Raw genomic sequence first — 18,224 nt, 5'->3', positions numbered from 1 at the left:
TACACCTGACCATCAGCAGGAGAGAACTCTTTAAAGTAGAGACACTACATACTGATATACACCTGAACATCAGCAGGAGAGGACTCTTTAAAGTAGAGACACTACATACTGATATACACCTGAACATCAGCAGGAGAGGACTCTTTAAAGTAGAGACACTACATACTGATATACACCTGAACATCAGCAGGAGAGGACTCTTTAAAGTAGAGACACTACATACTGATATACACCTGAACATCAGCAGGAGAGGACTCTTTAAAGTAGGGACACTACATACTGATATACACCTGAACATCAGCAGGAGAGGACTCTTTAACATAAACCATGAAAAGCTGTTCATTATCAGAAACCATTTATTGGGCACAAACACAATGTGTAGCAAATGGACATTGAAATAAACACTGTACAATATTATTTCACAGATATTACTAACAATATATTTTAGTACTGTACACATACGAAAGCCCACAATGGACCATAACAACAGGGCTGATGCAGGTAGATCTCAAACATTGGTTTAGTAGATTAGTCAAAAGGAGAAATAAATCAAAGCCTGAGAAGTCTCCTATTTCAGATTTCTCAATGAGGGTTTTACCCATTTCAATCCTTGCTCAGGACTCCGCTGTAGGTCACCTTTGGAAGTTTGAGGAGGTGTATTAATGTTTAACCTTATAAAAAACGTTCTGTTGGCAGGAATAAAACCCAAGTATTGCTCAATTTACATTCAATAAGCCTTAGACAAACCTTATATTCATATATCAACATACAGAGCAATCAATCACAGGCTAAAATCGGCTTGAACCTCTCTGCACACCATCAGGGTTACAGATAACCTCGAGCATATTGATTTTGGAGTCAATTTTATATATTTGGCACCATCTCCAAATGTGTCAGTGCACTAAGAACTGTACATTCATGGTCTCTCTGTAAGGCACTGGATAAAGCACTTGTATTGCACAGTTTAAGGTGACGTCAGTGTTACAAAAGTCAATTTGTAATCCATTTTTCAAAAAGATGTAGTTCATTTTGTGGTCAGACAGCAGCAGGTTCTCCTCAGGACATTTTACAACCTTTCCCTCCACTCTTAACACCTGAATAAAAACAAAGAACAAAAGCATAGTTAGAAAGAGAAAGGAGGTATGAGCATGTAGAATCAATCAGTTACTATAAAATACTAGACTAGACTAGGTGGGTTTATTTTGTATAACATAAGGACAAATCTTTGGGTGTATTACACTTCAAACTAAGATAAGGCTTCCTGTGACTAGAGGTGGAAAACGCTCTTTAAGACTTTTACTTAAAGAGGCCCTATTTGGGGTTTTCTATTTCCTGTAGTGTTATATAGGTTTATGTGCAGAATATGTCCCCTTTAAGTTAGTTACAATAGGCGCATTCACACCGCAGTCATTTTCCCACGAAAGGTTCATGAGAACTCTTTAGTTCTCATGAACTAAGTACAGATCGCGTTCATAAGTCCCTGAGGGAGGATTAGGCAAATGAGCCGCTGACGTCACTTCTTCTTCTTCTGCTTTGGGTTTACTGGCAGGCCGCAAACAACTTCACGGCGTATACTGCCACCCGAAGTCCCCGGCCGGAAGTCCCCGGAGTTGGGGACTGGCTTCAGTCGAAGCTGCTGGGACTCCCAGCAGCTTCGACTGAAGCCTTCCGAGTAAATCGCCAGAACGCCGACACCTCCTCATCTCCACCGCTCCCATGTTTTATTTTGTGTTGCCATAAGTTAGTCTCTCTGCGTTTGTGTGCTGAGCGAATGCTAATGCTAATAATGCGAGGATAATAAAATGGCGGCTCTACAAAACATTTCAAAGTTGTACGGGGCGTGGTTTGCAATTCGCCCAGCCAACCAGAACTGGGGCACTTTTTTCCCCCAGGAAAGTACCATCTCTCAGCAGGCACTAAAAATGGGGGTAAAAGTTCTCGGCTTGAAGTACTCTTTTTGGTGTGAACGCGACATAAGGGGTACTAATGGAACTAAACGCGAAAAGTACGGGGAAAAGTACTCCGGTGTGAACGCGGCTAAAGGTTCATGAGAACTTAGTTCATGAGAACTCTTTAGTTCGAGTCTAATAAACCCGTAAAAAGACGGATTATACTGCTGTGGTTGTAGTTGGGAACCACTGGATAAGGTTATTTGTTCATTCTGGATTCAAACTTTATCTACTACTATTCCTGACTTACTCTCGTTGTCCTGTGCGGTGTTGACGGACTGCCTGGAGTTTGTCCTCAGGCCCAGTTTAGGCAGCCTCCTCTTGGACGGAGACTTCACGGTCACCTCGAAGTCGTCCTCGTTCTCGTCCGTCCTGTTGCTCTCTGAGGGTTCGGTGCTGATGGTATCCAAAATATCCCTATTGGACAATTTCCTCCTGAAGAACTTCGACTTCCACCCGCCCCACCCCTTCTTGTCCTGCTGCTGGAGTCCGTTTGTCCTCTTGAAGCTGTCTCCAGGATCCTCAGAGGGCAGGGGACTCAGACGGTCCATCCTCTCGCTGCTGGTCACTCGTGGTCTTCCAACTCCCATCTCATCAAGATCATCCGGCAGAGCTAACCCTCTCTTGGGTCCTGGTTCTTGTAGAGACCCTGTTGGACGATTGATTTCCCCGAACGCCAGTGCGTATTTGGGGTTGTAGTACTTGTGTGCAGGAACCTTGATTGTAGCATTGCGCGAGTCCCCTATACTGACCTGGAATCGGGAGGTTGTCGCTGGTAGAGGCGGGCGTTTGGGAACCACTTTGGAGCGTAGGGTGGCGTTGATAGCAGGTTTGGTAACGTGGAACTCCTTGTAGAGATCCAGCTTCTCGGAGACGGCGTAAAGCTCTCGGAAATCCTGATCGAAGGAGTCCACCACCTGCCCCGTCATCACCGTGATCATGTTCCGGTCGATACGAGACGTACACCACGAGAAACTGAGACAGAGACGGAGGGTACAACAGTTATCAGGTAAAGTCCTAGAAAGACAAGGTAAACTTAAGGTGGACCTATCATGCTATATTTGAATAATCTAGTGTAGGACCATACCTATATAAGACATATTTATACTTTTTTTTTTCAAAATACCAAACAGATCATGCATTTTAGCCATGCCTCATTTTGCTCAATTTGACCATTTCTAGCTCTGGGCAGATTCAGTGAGAACAGCACCACCTACAGGCCTGGCATATGTACTACAGCGTCTCCAGCGCTTTCGAACGGCAATGGCCGTGGCTGTCTCCTGATTGGTGGAGTTGGCCCAATAGCCGTAGCGCCACCGTCCTGACGTCAGGACAGTGTTCAAATCTGGATCAGTTTTTATCAGATCCGTTGCAGCCCCTTTTTTAGAGATTTGGGTATGGAGGAAAATAGAGAGGGTTGTGTTTTCTGACACTTGGTGAGTTCCCTGGAACACCGGGGACACATATTCATGTATAAAAGACGTACACAAGTGCATTTAGCATGATAGGTCCCCTTTAACTAATGTGCAATTAAAAGAGAAGGATAGTTTTGGCGAAATAACTAAAGGATAAGTTCAAAAAGAAAGTAGAAAGAAAGTGAAAAACATTTCTGCTAAAAAGTTAGCAACGATTGAGAGTCAGAACTAAACATTTCAGATGTGTGTATCTCACTCTGCACTGTCACTTTAATTCATGTATCTTTGCTTTTAAATGAGTGTTTTTAAATGCCATTTCATAATATGTTTCTTAATGTCTTTCCTTTTTGTAAAGCACTATAAATAAACGTGCCTTACCTTACCTTGCCTTGCCTAAAGTCTTTGAACTCATCCATACGTTGAATTTAGAGTGAACTGTACATCATATTATTACACTGCTTAGAAGAAAAGGATGGCGCCGGTGATGATGGCTGCATGAATCTTGAATCCAGTGGAATACTTGATTGTGATTGGTCAATTTGGACATTTCGGAGGTTGTTAATGGCTAAGGAGAACAGACCCTTTGCTAAGGAGGATAGGTATGGACTCTGGCAGTGTTTAAAGACTGGTACATGGAAAATAAAATGTGAACAGACTTGGACATTTACAGAAAACATAAATCAGGTGTAATGTCAGCTTCTCGTCCGGCTCGATTACCTCCTGTTGGTGGTTCTGTTTCTCTTCATGACCGCCTCGCTGCACATTAACCCTTTCATATTCAGAATACTTAACACTACTGGGACACTTTACACAAGAGCTGTATAACGTCTTGAAGTCAGACCTCACCTGTAGGAGCCAAACGCCACTTTGTCCCCGTCGATGAGCATGTATTTATTACAGAGGGCGCCGGGCACTTTCCCGAAAGACAAACCGAATCCAACGCCCTGAAGAGTTCTGGTTCTGATGTTCTGCAGACACACAGCTTAGGGTTAGGGTTGTATCAGGAGCATTACCTTGCTATCTGTCTGTGTTACGTTCATCTCTTTATGTTAAAGTGCGTTAGGGTTAGTGTGGCGGCTATATTCCCATTGAATACGGCCGCTCTGAGGCTAAACTCCGCTCATTGATGTGGCACGTATAAATAAAAAAGTCTGTACTGAACTCAACGTTTTAAAGATATTTAATATTGTAACGCAAAATAATAAAGAAACAGAATCATACGGTCAACAAAATATATCAGAGCTAAGCTCACCCCCATTGTCATGCTACTAAACTTCCACATATTATATATATATAATATTTCATTCCAGTCTATTTCAATGTAAATACTGTTTTATTTAATTTATTTTTCTACTATATTTTTAATTATTTTAAAAATGTTTTAATTATAGTGTTCTTAAAATAGTTCTCTATCTTTTTTAATTTTTGTTTCACTTTTATGTATGCACCATGACACCAAGTCAAATTCCTCATAGGTGTCAAACTACCTGGTGATAAACCTGTTTCTGATTCTGACTCTGACAAACACCAGGTGCCCTAAATACCATTAACCACACCCATGTGATCATTACCAGAAACAACCCATTACAAGTGTGTGTGGTGTTAACAAATATTTAAGATAATATAACTATAAACACAGGCTAGCATTTTGGCTCCTACAGCTGTCTGTGCTACATTAAAGGTCCCCTATTATACTGTTTTTCATCAGTCCATCGCAGGTCTCAGATATATCCAGAGCCTGTCTCTGATTGGCTGAAACACCAAACAGATCATTGCAGCATCCCATAATCCTGAAACTTTCAGAGTCTCTTTCCACAGAGGGGACACATGTTGATGTAGAAGAGACATGAAGAAGAGGGGACACATGTTGATGTAGAAGAGACATGAAGAAGAGGGGACACATGTTGATGTAGAAGAGACATGAAGAAGAGGGGACACATGCTGATGTAGAAGAGACATGAAGAAGAGGGGACACATGTTGATGTAGAAGAGACATGAAGAAGAGGGGACACATGCTGATGTAGAAGAGACATGAAGAAGAGGGGACACATGTTGATGAAGAAGAGACATGAAGAAGAGGGGACACATGTTGATGTAGAAGAGACATGAAGAAGAGGGGACACATGTTGATGTAGAAGAGACATGAAGAAGAGGGGACACATGTTGATGTAGAAGAGACATGAAGAAGAGGGGACACATGTTGATGTAGAAGAGACATGAAGAAGAGGGGACACATGTTGATGTAGAAGAGACATGAAGAAGAGGGGACACATGTTGATGTAGAAGAGACATGGAGAAGAGGGGACACATGTTGATGAAGAAGAGACATGAAGAAGAGGGGACACATGTTGATGTAGAAGAGACATGAAGAAGAGGGGACACATGTTGATGAAGAAGAGACATGGAGAAGAGGGGACACATGTTGATGAAGAAGAGACATGAAGAAGAGGGGACACATGTTGATGTAGAAGAGACATGGAGAAGAGGGACACATGTTGATGAAGAAGAGACATGAAGAAGAGGGGACACATGTTGATGTAGAAGAGACATGAAGAAGAGGGGACACATGTTGATGAAGAAGAGACATGGAGAAGAGGGGACACATGTTGATGAAGAAGAGACATGGAGAAGAGGGGACACATGTTGATGTAGAAGAGACATGAAGAAGAGGGGACACATGTTGATGTAGAAGAGACATGAAGAAGAGGGGACACATGTTGATGTAGAAGAGACACGTGTCCCCTCTGTGTGAAGAGAGAGTCTCTTTACACAGAGACATGAAGAAGTGGATTTTGCATAATAGGTGACCTTTAATCTCTTTAAGTTAAGGTGTGCTCTCACCCGGAGGTGCTGTGCTCCGATCTGCAGCCGGTGGCAGATATCCAGGAAGTGCGGCATGGCTTGGTTCTCCAACAGGATGTAAACGGGCACAGAGCGACGAGAGGCGGCGTCCATCAGGTCCTGAAGGATCTGCACGTCTGTCAGCATGTCCATCACGATCGCTATCACCTGCAGGAGGAAAGGAAGTGATCAATCTGCAAACAATATCTCAATAATGGCTAAGTGGATTTTAAGTGATTTTTGCTAATTTGTTAGAAGTTCAAGAGAAAATCCCTTTGACTTAATTAACCAGACCCTTAGCTCTTAATATTAATCTCAATAATTGATTATATTGTACAATCAAAACGTTTCAGACGTGTTCACATGTTGTTATGTTGCAGTCTTGTGCTCAAACTGTTTAAATCAAATGTTTCCCTCATCAATATGCACCCAATATCAGAAAGAGACATTTATAAAGATTTTTGGAAATATATTAGAATTAAAATCACGTATGTATATGCCTCCATCACAACATATTCATGATGCCCTTCCGTGTATACATGGATGAAATAAGTAGGATTTATATGTATTTCTAATGTTTAAATATTATTATTATTAATATTTTAATGATCCCAATATCATTTTTGTTTTATTGTTATTATTACAAGTGAATATCGTATTTTTGGAGATTTCTAAAAATGTAGTATCCAGACCCTTGGATACGGCGGTTGATATTTTAGCTCGGGTGCCTCCCATTCCTCTTGACCACCTTTCAGTCCACCTGTGGTCAATTCAGCTGATTGGACATGATTGGGGAAGCCTTTATAAAGTCTCACAGATAACAAGTCACTGCAGAGAAAACACAAGCCATGAGGTCGATTGTGTCGAGGCACAGATCTGGGAATTCACATTTAAAAATACATGAAATTGTTCGCGCTGTTGGGTCTTTTTAACTAAACTCTGGCAGGAAGTCAAACACATTCTGTATTAACCACAAAGGAAGAAACATGAGCTCAGACTCACTGCTCTGCCTCCCATCCATGTCACCTTTGTAAGGCTGAGAAAGAACATGAATGAAATGCTTTCAGACAGAATGTTTTATTGCAGAGCTCACAGAGAGTTAGCTGCTGAGATCCGTGTAATCCCTCCGCTGTGTTCCCGTCAGGCGGACACATCACAGAGACCCAGCTTTACAAAAGGAGATCAGCTGAGGAATTAAGGACTTAAATGTGTCTTCAGAAATGTTTCCTCACAGCGCTCACTTTCTCCTCTGACAGGTCACTGGGGTTATAGAGGCTTGTACTTCGCTTTTACAAAAGAAAGAACTTCTAAGAGCCAGTCGTTGTTTTTTTAGACAAAACCGAACAGTAGGGCTGTGCGATTATGGCAAAAATCATAATCACGATTATTTGGGTCAATAATTGATATCACGATTATTAAATACAATTATTCATTGACTTTGAAAACATCCATTTATTGAACTTTAAAACAAATAATAATTTGAACAGTATCTTTTTAACTGTTGATTACCCTGAACGTATAATTCAACTGAAAAACCAATACAAAAATAATTGATACATTTAAATAAATAATATCAAAATAATAAATACCAATAAACAAGATCAACAAATATTTTGGAGCGCACTTCAACAAGCTACTAAACATATGTAAATATGATAAATACAAATAAATTAGACTAAATTAAATTAGATCAAATATGTCACAACCTCGCAAAGCTAAATAATAGTTTTTTTCGATTATGTTGTTTTCGTAATTGTGGCAGGCCAAAATCGTAATTACGATTAAAATACGATTAATTGCACAGCCCTACCGAACAGACATCCAATGCATTTTTTCTGCAATTAACAGTTGTGAAAATGACAACTACTAATACTGATAATGATTGTAATTCAGTGCAATATAAACATATTTATTTTACTTAAACCGATATATTCCTGCACTTTAACTTCATCTGCATATTGAAGTATGAATACTTGTATGTTGTCTTCTCCTGAATGTTGTACGTCTCGTTTGTTTTTTTGATTTCCGATGGCACGTTACAAAAAGGAGTAGCTCTACTCATCTCATTGTACCTGTATGATGACAATAAAGGATTCTATTCTAATGGACATCACCTCGTCTCACTGTGCTGAATATTTGTATTGCTAATCATGCACCATAAATGAATGAATGCCAGGATGCTGTAAACTACAGTCCAGTGTTAATTTTGGCAGCTGTTTTTGATTTAGTCTTAGTCTTTAGACGAAAATGGTTATTAGTTTTAGTCACATTTTAGTCATTTCTATCCTTCATAGTTTTAGTCTAGTTTTAGTCGACGAAAACTCAAAACGTTTTAGTCAACTTTTAGTCAATGAAAAATTACATTTTAGTCAACTTTTAGTCAAAATGTTTTCTCTCTTTAAACCAATTCAGTTAGGCAAATACAGGTTTCTGACATTGTAATCAAGGTGACAGCATCAAGTGTTGAAATTCGTAAAGCAACATTTCACTCTCTTAACACTTTACTTGTGTAATATCTAGGGATGGGTATCGTTAAGGTTTTCTACAGTACTACTAGTCTTATCAATACTGCTTATCGATCCGGTACTTTAACGGTATTCTTGTATTTACTTTTTGTTATTTTTTAAAGGAAAAAACTAACAAATTGTTAACCGAATTAATTGCTTTATTTAAATGTGAAATAAATGAAATATATATATAATTATGTTAAAATATTGTACTGTACTTGAGTAAAATGTTGAGGTACTTGTACTTTACTGGAGTATTTAAATGTTTTGCTACTGTGTACTTCTACTCCACTACATGTATGTAATCCCTTTAGTTACTTTACAGATGTGGATGAATGATGTGAAATATAATCAAGTGTTAAATCAGACTTTAGTTCCACCTGGAGTAAATCCACAAGCTACCCTGCAGTATACAAAGTCATTCAAACTAGCTGCACCTTTACCAGCTTTGAGAACACTTTAATGATCAATCATTATAAAACATATCATATATATTATTCTGAAATGGACCAATCTGCACAATGACTACTTTTACTGTTGCTACTTTAAATATATTTTGATGATCATACTTTGACTTGAGGAACTCTTTCTACACTATGGTATTTTTTTACTTAGCTACAAGATCTGAGTACTTCTCCCACCTCTGCGCACCTGATGTGATAACGTTACTCGTAATTGGGGCAACAGAGCTACGAGTTAAGGAAGTCGAAAATTGTGCATTTCTCCGACTGAATATGACGCCTTTTGGCCGGCTGTTTGGACAGACTACTCTACTCGTGTCAACGCGAAAACATGGCAAACGAGCTTTGTCCACATCAGCCGCGTTCACACCGGAGTACTTTCACCGTACTTTTCGCGTTTTAGTTCCGTGAGTCGCGTTCACACCAAAAATCGTACTTAATCTCGGGTACTTTTACCCCCATTTTTAGAGCCAACTCAGAGAGCGTACTTTTCTGTGGGTGAAAAGAGCTCCAAAAGTTCCCCAGTGCTGATTGGCTGGGCGAATTGCAAACCACGCCCGTACAACTCTGAAAATGTTGTGTAGAGCCGCCATTGTTTTTCCTCGCTACAAAAACACAACGCTCCGTGCGTTGTGTTTGTTTTTGAAAGCAGTTATGGCAAGCATCAAGAAATGATGAGGAGGTGTCGGCGCTTCTGGAGATCTACGCAGAGGACGCGACCCAGGGAATGCACTGAAGCCAGTTCAGTAGCTTTCACTCGACCTGGGAATGTGCACAGCCCCACGGCACACCGGCTAAAAATAAAGAAACTCGGGCAGGACTACAAACGGCGGATTCAGTGGCCAACGATGACGACCACGACGAAGGTAAAATCAACTACATGCACTGGGGTTTTAATCTGCACAATAATGGTCTCAGATGTACTTTTATTTGCTCAGTAGATCAAGCTAGCCATGCTAGCCATAATAGGCTAACACCGGCCCCGAGCACACAGTACACACACACTGTAACTTTGTCTTGAAAGAACGTTACGCATCGAACTGATGTTCACAATCATGTTTATTTCATAATATTCATCATATTTTATGTTTAACTTGCCTCAACAACATTAAACAAAGTTCAAGCATACATGAAGCACTCTTCAAAAAGGAACAATCCTCCGTGTGTGAACCTCTTGAATCGCTGCATAGCCGATTTATTTGGACTGGATTATCCCAGAGGGTCTAAACATTCTTTATAACACAGTTTCAGATTTGTGAAACCTTAATTCTATTTGTGAAAATAAAAAAAAAGGGAGATTTCAGTGCTTTTTTTACATGTAGACCACATTAGACCAGGTCCTGATCTAAAACCACTATACCTAGACTCATCAAATCTGGACTGGATTATCCCAGAGAGTCAAAAGATTCTTTATAACACAGTTTCAGATTTGTGAAACCTTAATTCTATTTGTGAAAATACAAAAAACACATTCCTAGTATGTTGTAAAACTACATGGCGACTAAACTTGTATATTGTATATTGCTTATTTTCCCCTCTTAGGAAAGCGGACACGGGATGCGAATTTCTTTGACACCGCCCAGGCGTTGGAGGACCGGCGTGCCGTGGTGAAAGAGTCGCTGCGTGGAGATCAGATGGTGCTGTTCACCAAGGCCCAGGAAACGGAGGACAAGATGCTCACCTCGATGGAGCGCCAGGCAGAAGTGTTCAAGCAGCAGATGGAGCGCCAGCAGCACCAGGATGAAGTGTGGGGCGCTGCGCCATGAGGAAGCGTCGGCGCTGCGCCATGAGGAAGCGTCGGCGCTGCGCCATGAGGAAGCGTCGGCGCTGCGCCATGAGGAAGCGTCGGCGCAGCGGCAGGATGAGCGACAAACTGCATTTAATAACAGTTTATTTGGTATAGTTTTTGTAAATACTGACACACGACACACAACGTTGCACTAAGGTGTGCATGCTGCTGAGAATATCCCTACACCTGGGACAGTTTATTTTATATTGTTATTACTGTTATGACTTTATTTTATATATAATGTTTACTGACATGTACAACTGACACTTTATTTACATTTAAAATTGTTCTATTTAATGTTATGTCTTGAGAGTGCAATAAAGAAAACCGACATGGCGATTAAGCTTATTTCTCCTGACACTTTATCTTTTGTGACCTGTGTAGCATCCTATACATCACATGTAAGTGATTATTCTGATACCATCATGTTTCATCGGTTATAAACTGGCAAAGCTTTATTTGTCATTTATTTATCATCAATGTTGCAACCTTGTGGGGGAATGGCAGGGGCACATACACAAATATGACAATTTATATCATTTTAAATATTATTTGACCTAAACTTTTAATTCCCCCCCATTTCACACAACACAACATGGAGTCCACTATGGGCCAAAACTAACATGTATGTTTGCATAGTGTTTATGGCAGACGGATGCAGTGGGTCTCAGGAAGATATATAATAAAGGTGGGTTTGCTGCTGAGACTCCCTACAGCTGGGAGTTTATTTTATATTGTTATTACTGTTATTATATAGTACAACTGACACTTTATTTTATATTGACAATGTTTACTGACATGTACAACTGACACTTTAGTTACATTTAAAATATTTCTATTTAATGTTATGTCTTGAGAGTGCAATAAAGAAAACCGACATGGCGATTAAACAGATCCTGTATCAGTTTTTCTTCTTCTCTTGTTTTGTAGCGGGTTGCAAACAACTTTAAGGTGCTTACCGCCACCTACTGTACTTGTAATCTTCCCTCAGGGAAAAGTACTCCGGTGTGAACGCGATCTGTACTAAGTACCCTGGGGTTAAAAGCGCCAGGGCTCTTAGTGCCGGAACTAAGTACAGGAAAGTACTTGGTGTGAACGCGGCTATCGAGTCTTGTAGAGTGCCTCTATACTTCTGAACGCTCCGTCCCCGGCAGATCTCTGTGTGCCGCTGCAGCGTGTCTGTTAGGCCCCGCCCCCCGCACACACAGAGAGAGGGAGATCGCTCTTCTGGAGTGAAGAGAGCGGAAATAATGATATTGCAAGTTAGAAACGTAAGATGCATTTTGACAGACAAGACGGACACTTGGGGGGAAATACCCTGCATTTTGAATGTCCGATAGTCCACCATTAACACCTTAGTCCCGTCTCGTCTCGTCAACGAAAACTAAATATACATTTCGTCAAATTTTCGTTATCAAGAATCTATTTTTAGCTCGTCATCGTCTCGTCTTAGTCATGTAAAAAAGGTCGTTGACGAACATTTTTCGTCATAGTTTTCGTTGACGAAATTAACACTGCTACAGTCTAAGCCCCCGGGAACGCCCCCAAGAGGCTGACATGTGTATTACATCCAACAATATAAGAGTGTTGGAGTAAATGACAAACTAATCTAATAACATGTTATTATTATAATCCTTAGTGGTTAAATGAGGTCCAAACCAAAGAGAAGAGGCATCATGATTTAAAAAATGAGCCTTGGATAACAGTGTGGGACGATATGAACATTTTATGTTGAATTAATGAGAATATCCTGGTGAGAATAATTGCGTAACATCTAGTTAATCATTCAAAAGCATTCTTGTAAATTCTTAAAATGCATTAAAACATACTGGAATCACTTTTTACCTCGTATTTTATTTAAAGAAACAAGTATCTTTGTATTGCATCAGTCAGGAAACACGTTTTTTTGGATCATTTTTAGTCAAATTAAATTATTTTAAATAATATATTCATAAAGAACACAGGGATTTTAGCCTTAGCAGACCATTTACATGCACTAAAACCTATAGAACACACTACAGGAGATGGGACACCACAGAAAGCAATATATTTGTGTTGGCCTTATTGCAGTACTTGTGCAAAATCATAGGGTTCGTGCATGTAAACTAAAGTGTTTAACAGGCAGATAGATGTCTAAAAGTGGAATCTTTTAGACAGAAGATAATAATAATAATACATGTTATTTATAAAGCACTTCTCCTGGTGCTCAAAGCGCTTTACAAGCAGAGAACAATAACAACACAAGTGCTAAGCTAGGTGGACTAAGGGCGAGGGGTTAGTGGATTAGGAGTTGAAGGCAAGATTAGTTTTGAGGGCTTTTTTGAATGATGTGAGAGTGTTGGAAGATAGGACGTGGCTGATGCATGTTATATTCATATAATACACTTTATATGATGTTTGGGATACAACAATTACGAGAGAAAAATGGAGAATGTTCTTTCAAACATGTAGGGACATGTTCAGATCAGATGCGGGAGGGTTACTCCACTGTTCTCTGGGAAGCAAAGTCATGGAAATAATGTCTCTTAAAATCAAGTGTTGCTCTGTCCTGTAGTTTCCACAGAGAGGAGGAACCTGAGACGTGTTTTGACTTGAACATTTTTTAAGAATGAAGATGTACAGTTGATTAGGTTTGTTCCAGCTGAACTGGGTGTGCTGTTTTCAGTATTTGTTTCTGTTCTGAGAAATCTCCTGGTCTTTCGGATAAGATTAAACCAGGTGTGTTGCATTCCACAGGTGCATTTCTATTTCACTTTGACTTTGTCTGACAACCTTGGAAACACCCTGACACATTTACAAATGGGGTATGATATGGAGTTAAAGAGGCCCTTTTTAGGCCTTGTGGGGTTTTTGCCTTTCCTATAGTGTGTTAGATTGTGTATTATTATTATTATTATTATTATGTAGGCCTTGTAACTCATTCAGCAGCAATTACAATGGTATGATGTAGCTTGAAGTGAATATATCTGCACTTTCCTTGTTGTTTCAGAGTTTGAAACGTTATGTTTTTTTGCACTTATTGTAAGTCATTGTGGATAAAAACATCACGCAAATATAATGTAATGTAGTATAGGTTTTAAGTGCATGTAAATGGTCTGCAAAGGCTAGTTTCCCCCCCCACCCGGTCTGAAGCGCCTCCATTGGACTCCTTTGTTTACTTCTGGAACATAGTGACATCACTATGGGACACTTGCACTTCTATTGGCTAGCGCTCCAACACATTGTACCTGATAGGCTAAGGGGCGGGACCTCTCTAAGTGGTTGACCAATAACAAGGCACTTTTTGAACATTGAAACATGTCCCTATAGAGCAGGGGTGTCAAACTAAATTTCATCGCGGGCCACATTCGCATAAAGGTTGCACTCAAAGGGCCGGTTGTAACTATATACATATATAATATATATATAAAATAATGTATTATATTACATTATTGCCTCTGAATTGGATTATTATCGGATAGGATAATAACTTAGTAATTAACTACGTCTGAAAGCAGAAGTCCAGGGCAAATAATTGCAAGTCTCTTCAGTGCGCATGTCACAAAACGAGATGCATTGTGGGACATGTAGTTTATGGGGAACCTGCTTCTGTAAAGTGGCATGTAACCGTATAATAAACATATTATATTATTTGCAAGCTCTTGCCGGGCCACATAAAATGAAGTCGCGGGCCGGATTTGGCCCCCGGGCCTTGAGTTTGAGACCTTTGCTATTGAGGCACAAAATACAGATACAACCTGAACAGAAGCATAATAAAGTGGGCTGCCAGTTCTTATCCCTGGTTTATTATCAATGTTTACAAAAGGAAGTGTACTAATGGTCAAGGTCAAAGGTCAAAAAAGTCAAAGTCAACTTTATTGTCAATCTCAAAATATGTTTGTACACACAGAAAGATCGAAATACTGTTTCCCACAGTCCCAAGGTATAAAAAACTTACATTAAAATACAAGAACTCTCAATAATTAACACAAAAATATATATATATATATCTACCACATTCCTGCAGTATGACCAACATGGAAAAGTAATAAAAGATGTGTACACTACTGACAGATGTGCGTACAGCTTGTTATGTTTCATTTTGCTTCAGGCCCTTCCAATGCACGAGAAGGACAGAGAGAGAACACGAGGAAACAAAATAAGTTTATAAATAGAAAACAGAAAGTGTTTGCAGGGAGGGAATCTCTAAAGAAAAATCCAAGGGAATTTCCTGAGAAGTGTTTGACACAAGCGTGCATCTGTTTTGACGTGTTTTTAAAGAGTCGTCAGTGTTGCTGTGAGGAAAAGATGACTCAGCAGAGCTCTGGCGCTCCATGACTAAACATTACGACGGAGAGTCAAACACAAAGAGCCTCTTCAGAGTCTTTGTTTCTGTGTGAGGAGGAATTATTCACGCTAACACTCGTCCTCTCCGCCTTTAATCGACTGTGACTGAAAACCCTTAAATCCTTAAAGAACAGGGTCTCAACAAGTTAATGTAAGACTTTGAAAAACCCTTTAAGACCAAAAACAAGTCAAACGTTTACTGTAATATCCATTTGACTTGTCATACTTTATATAAAGGATCATTATTATGAATGAAAAGGAGTCCTAGAGACACTTTCGTACATGACTATATTGATCTACAGGCCGATCACCTCGGAGGGGGCCTCACCTCGGAGGGGGCCTCACCTCGGAGGGGGCCTCACCTCGGAGGGGGCCTTAACTTGCGGAGGGTTCTTCATTTTGCGGAGGGAGCATCATCTGAAGTGCAAATGCAGCGCACCTACAGCCACAGATGGACATATATGTCCGTCATTTAATTGACTAATCGACCATGTTCTGTGAGCGGTCGATAACTACTCTAATCTAGCAGTAGTGATTTAAAAACATCCCTGGAATTGATGATTTTAATCTATAAGAGAGGTCTCATTCTCATGACTGATCTTTTCAGTCCAATGCCAATAATGGAGTCCAGCCACACATCACTGAACATGTTTTTACTATAATCAGATGACCCTCTCCTCTCTACATCAGAAAAGTGTCTTTATCTGACAGCAGTCCTCCAGCAAAAGGACGCTGCAGCCCCACCCCCATCGACGCTCGCGACACAGAGGGCCTCATCATATAACTTTGCGTGGGGCCACAAGTTGGCCAGGGGCGGCCCTGTGTGTATAAATATAGAACTATAATAAAAAATATGACAAAAATATATATAAATAAAAAGGTACCAAAAGTACTAGAAAATGACAAAATACTATGAAAAATTGAATATGTGAAGTATATCAGGAATTAAAGTGGACAAAAGGGGTAGCACTGAAACTATTATTATTGTTGTTATTATTATTATTATTAATATCTTAAAATAGTTCTCTGTCGGTGTTTTTAATTGTTGTTTTACTATCATGTATGCACCACGACATCAAGTCACATTCCTCATAATTGTCAACCCACCTGGTGATAAACCTGATTCTGAATCATTATTAATATATCGATATGCTCCTGTCCCCCTCACCTTGCTGGCCTCCTGGATCATCTTCCTCACGACCATCTTGATGTGAGGTCCATTCTCTTTAGGCGGGTGAGTGTGCACTGCCACGCGCGTCACTCCCTTGAAGAACCCCCCGCTGGGCCAGCCGATATCCAGCGGCGGAACATCCGTGTCCGACATCTGGGGCCAATAAGTGGATTGGAGCCCTGAATCATGGTCTGTCGGATCCGGAGTACTGCTACTTTCCTCCGGATTCAAATCGTACTTTTTGAAGGTGTTTACCAGCAGCTTCACCTCCCTCGCGGACAGGAAATCGGTGATTTTGTCCTCGTTGAGTCGCATTTTGAAGGCTCCGTCACCATTCCTCAGCAGCTCCTCTATGGCGGATCGTTGCGCTTCGCTGTAGTAAAACTCCGGTTTGTTCTCCGGGACATTGGCTCCGATGTGGCCGTCCTCCATGCACGTAAGCTGGGACTCGGCCATGGCTGAGGGTCGGTCCTCCTCCCTGGAGCTCAGGTGTGTTAATGTTGATGCCTCACCTGGGCTGTTTGACGCCCGGACAGGTGAGGTAAAGCTGGGGAAACTTTGTCCTTACCTGCCCGGCTGGGAGAGAGGTGGGACTCCCGGGAAACTTAATGCTGCCTTCAGGTGCAAATGGGAAAACAGCAACTCTTCCTGTCTCTCTTGGGAGAAAATTACTGAATGGAAAGGAGGAAAACTGAAGGATTGATATTATATCTGGGAATGTTTTACGCATTTTATGGAAAATTAGGATATGTTTAAAATATTAAACAAGGAAAACCTTTTTGACTTTTTTATGATGATTATTATTATCAAAATAATTTCTATTTCTTTTTTAATATCATTATTTAAAGTGGACATGCTATATTTAAATGATATATTGTAGGGCCATACCTATATAAGGTATATTTATACGTTTCTGTTTTCAAAATACCAAACAGATCATGCATTTTAGCCATGCCTCATTTCGCTCTATTTGCTGTTCTCCAGCACTTTTTTGCAAGGGCTGATTCTGTGAGCTGGAGCTGACCACGCCCCCCTGCAGGAGAGGGGAGCCGTGCTCTGATGAAGTCAGAAGAGGGGGAGAAAAATAGATCTCCGTCCTCCGTGTTTTATTATATTATTATAGGCCTATAGAGTCGTTATTCATTTGTTTTAAAGCTCAATAAATAACAAAGAAGACCTTTGACCTGCACTTTTCTAATTTTGTCCGGAAGATTTAAACTTTAACGGACATGTTGACCGGCGAAATAAAACCTAACTGAAACTCTGCCGCACGGTCCCCTCGTTCCTTGGAAGAGGCGGAGAGGTGGGTGTTTGTCATCTGCTGGTGGACTAACCGGAGAGAATTACAGTGCTTGCCTCGACGGGGAGGGATTGCATTGAATTAAAGCAGCGGGAGCAAACGCTTGCCTCGGGGAGGGAGAAAAAAAGCCACAGCGGAGAATAAACAGAAGGGTAACCATGGTAACTATGGGCGGGAAGTCTTCTTCGCTGCTTTTGTGGCAGACTACAGCGCCACTTACAGGCCTGGCATATGTACTACAGTGTCTCCAGCGCTTTCGAACGGCAATGGCCGTGGCTGTCTCCTCCTGATTGGTGGAGTTGGCCCAATAGCCGTAGCGCCACCATCCTGACGTCAGGACAGTGTTCAAATCTGGATCAGTTTTATCAGATCCGTTGCAGCCCCTTTTTTAGAGATTTGGGTATGGAGGAAAATAGAGAGGGTTGTGTTTTCTGACACTTGGTGAGTTCCCTGGAACACCGGGGA

General features: G+C 40.7%; 1 protein-coding gene across 1 annotated transcript; it reads right to left on the bottom strand.

Annotated features, from left to right (window-relative positions):
* Nucleotides 1–336: 336 nt before the first annotated feature.
* Nucleotides 337–17,093, bottom strand: LOC117471620 (protein FAM83F-like). Its single transcript, XM_034116749.1, has 5 exons — nt 16,457–17,093; nt 6,206–6,373; nt 4,211–4,332; nt 2,200–2,924; nt 337–1,094 (listed from the first exon to the last, which is right to left on the bottom strand). Exons 1-5 carry the CDS (start codon nt 16,913–16,915, stop codon nt 1,057–1,059), a joined length of 1,512 nt encoding a protein of 503 aa, XP_033972640.1. The 5' UTR covers nt 16,916–17,093; the 3' UTR covers nt 337–1,056.
* Between the last annotated feature and the right edge of the window lie 1,131 nt (nt 17,094–18,224).

The sequence above is a fragment of the Trematomus bernacchii genome, unplaced genomic scaffold, assembly GCF_902827165.1.
Source record: "Trematomus bernacchii unplaced genomic scaffold, fTreBer1.1, whole genome shotgun sequence".
NCBI lineage: Eukaryota > Metazoa > Chordata > Actinopteri > Perciformes > Nototheniidae > Trematomus > Trematomus bernacchii.
This window is presented reverse-complemented; position numbering and strand designations above follow the sequence as displayed.

Excerpts from the sequence above, each read along its gene's own strand:
- LOC117471620 (XM_034116749.1), bottom strand. The coding sequence starts at position 16,915 with ATGGCCGAGTCCCAGCTTACGTGCATGGAGGACGGCCACATCGGAGCC. Across the intron at positions 6,374-16,456 it reads TGATCCAGGAGGCCAGCAAG|GTGATAGCGATCGTGATGGA; the intron begins GTGAGGGGGACA and ends TTCCTCCTGCAG. Across the intron at positions 1,095-2,199 it reads CACCGCACAGGACAACGAGA|GTGTTAAGAGTGGAGGGAAA; the intron begins GTAAGTCAGGAA and ends GTTTTTATTCAG.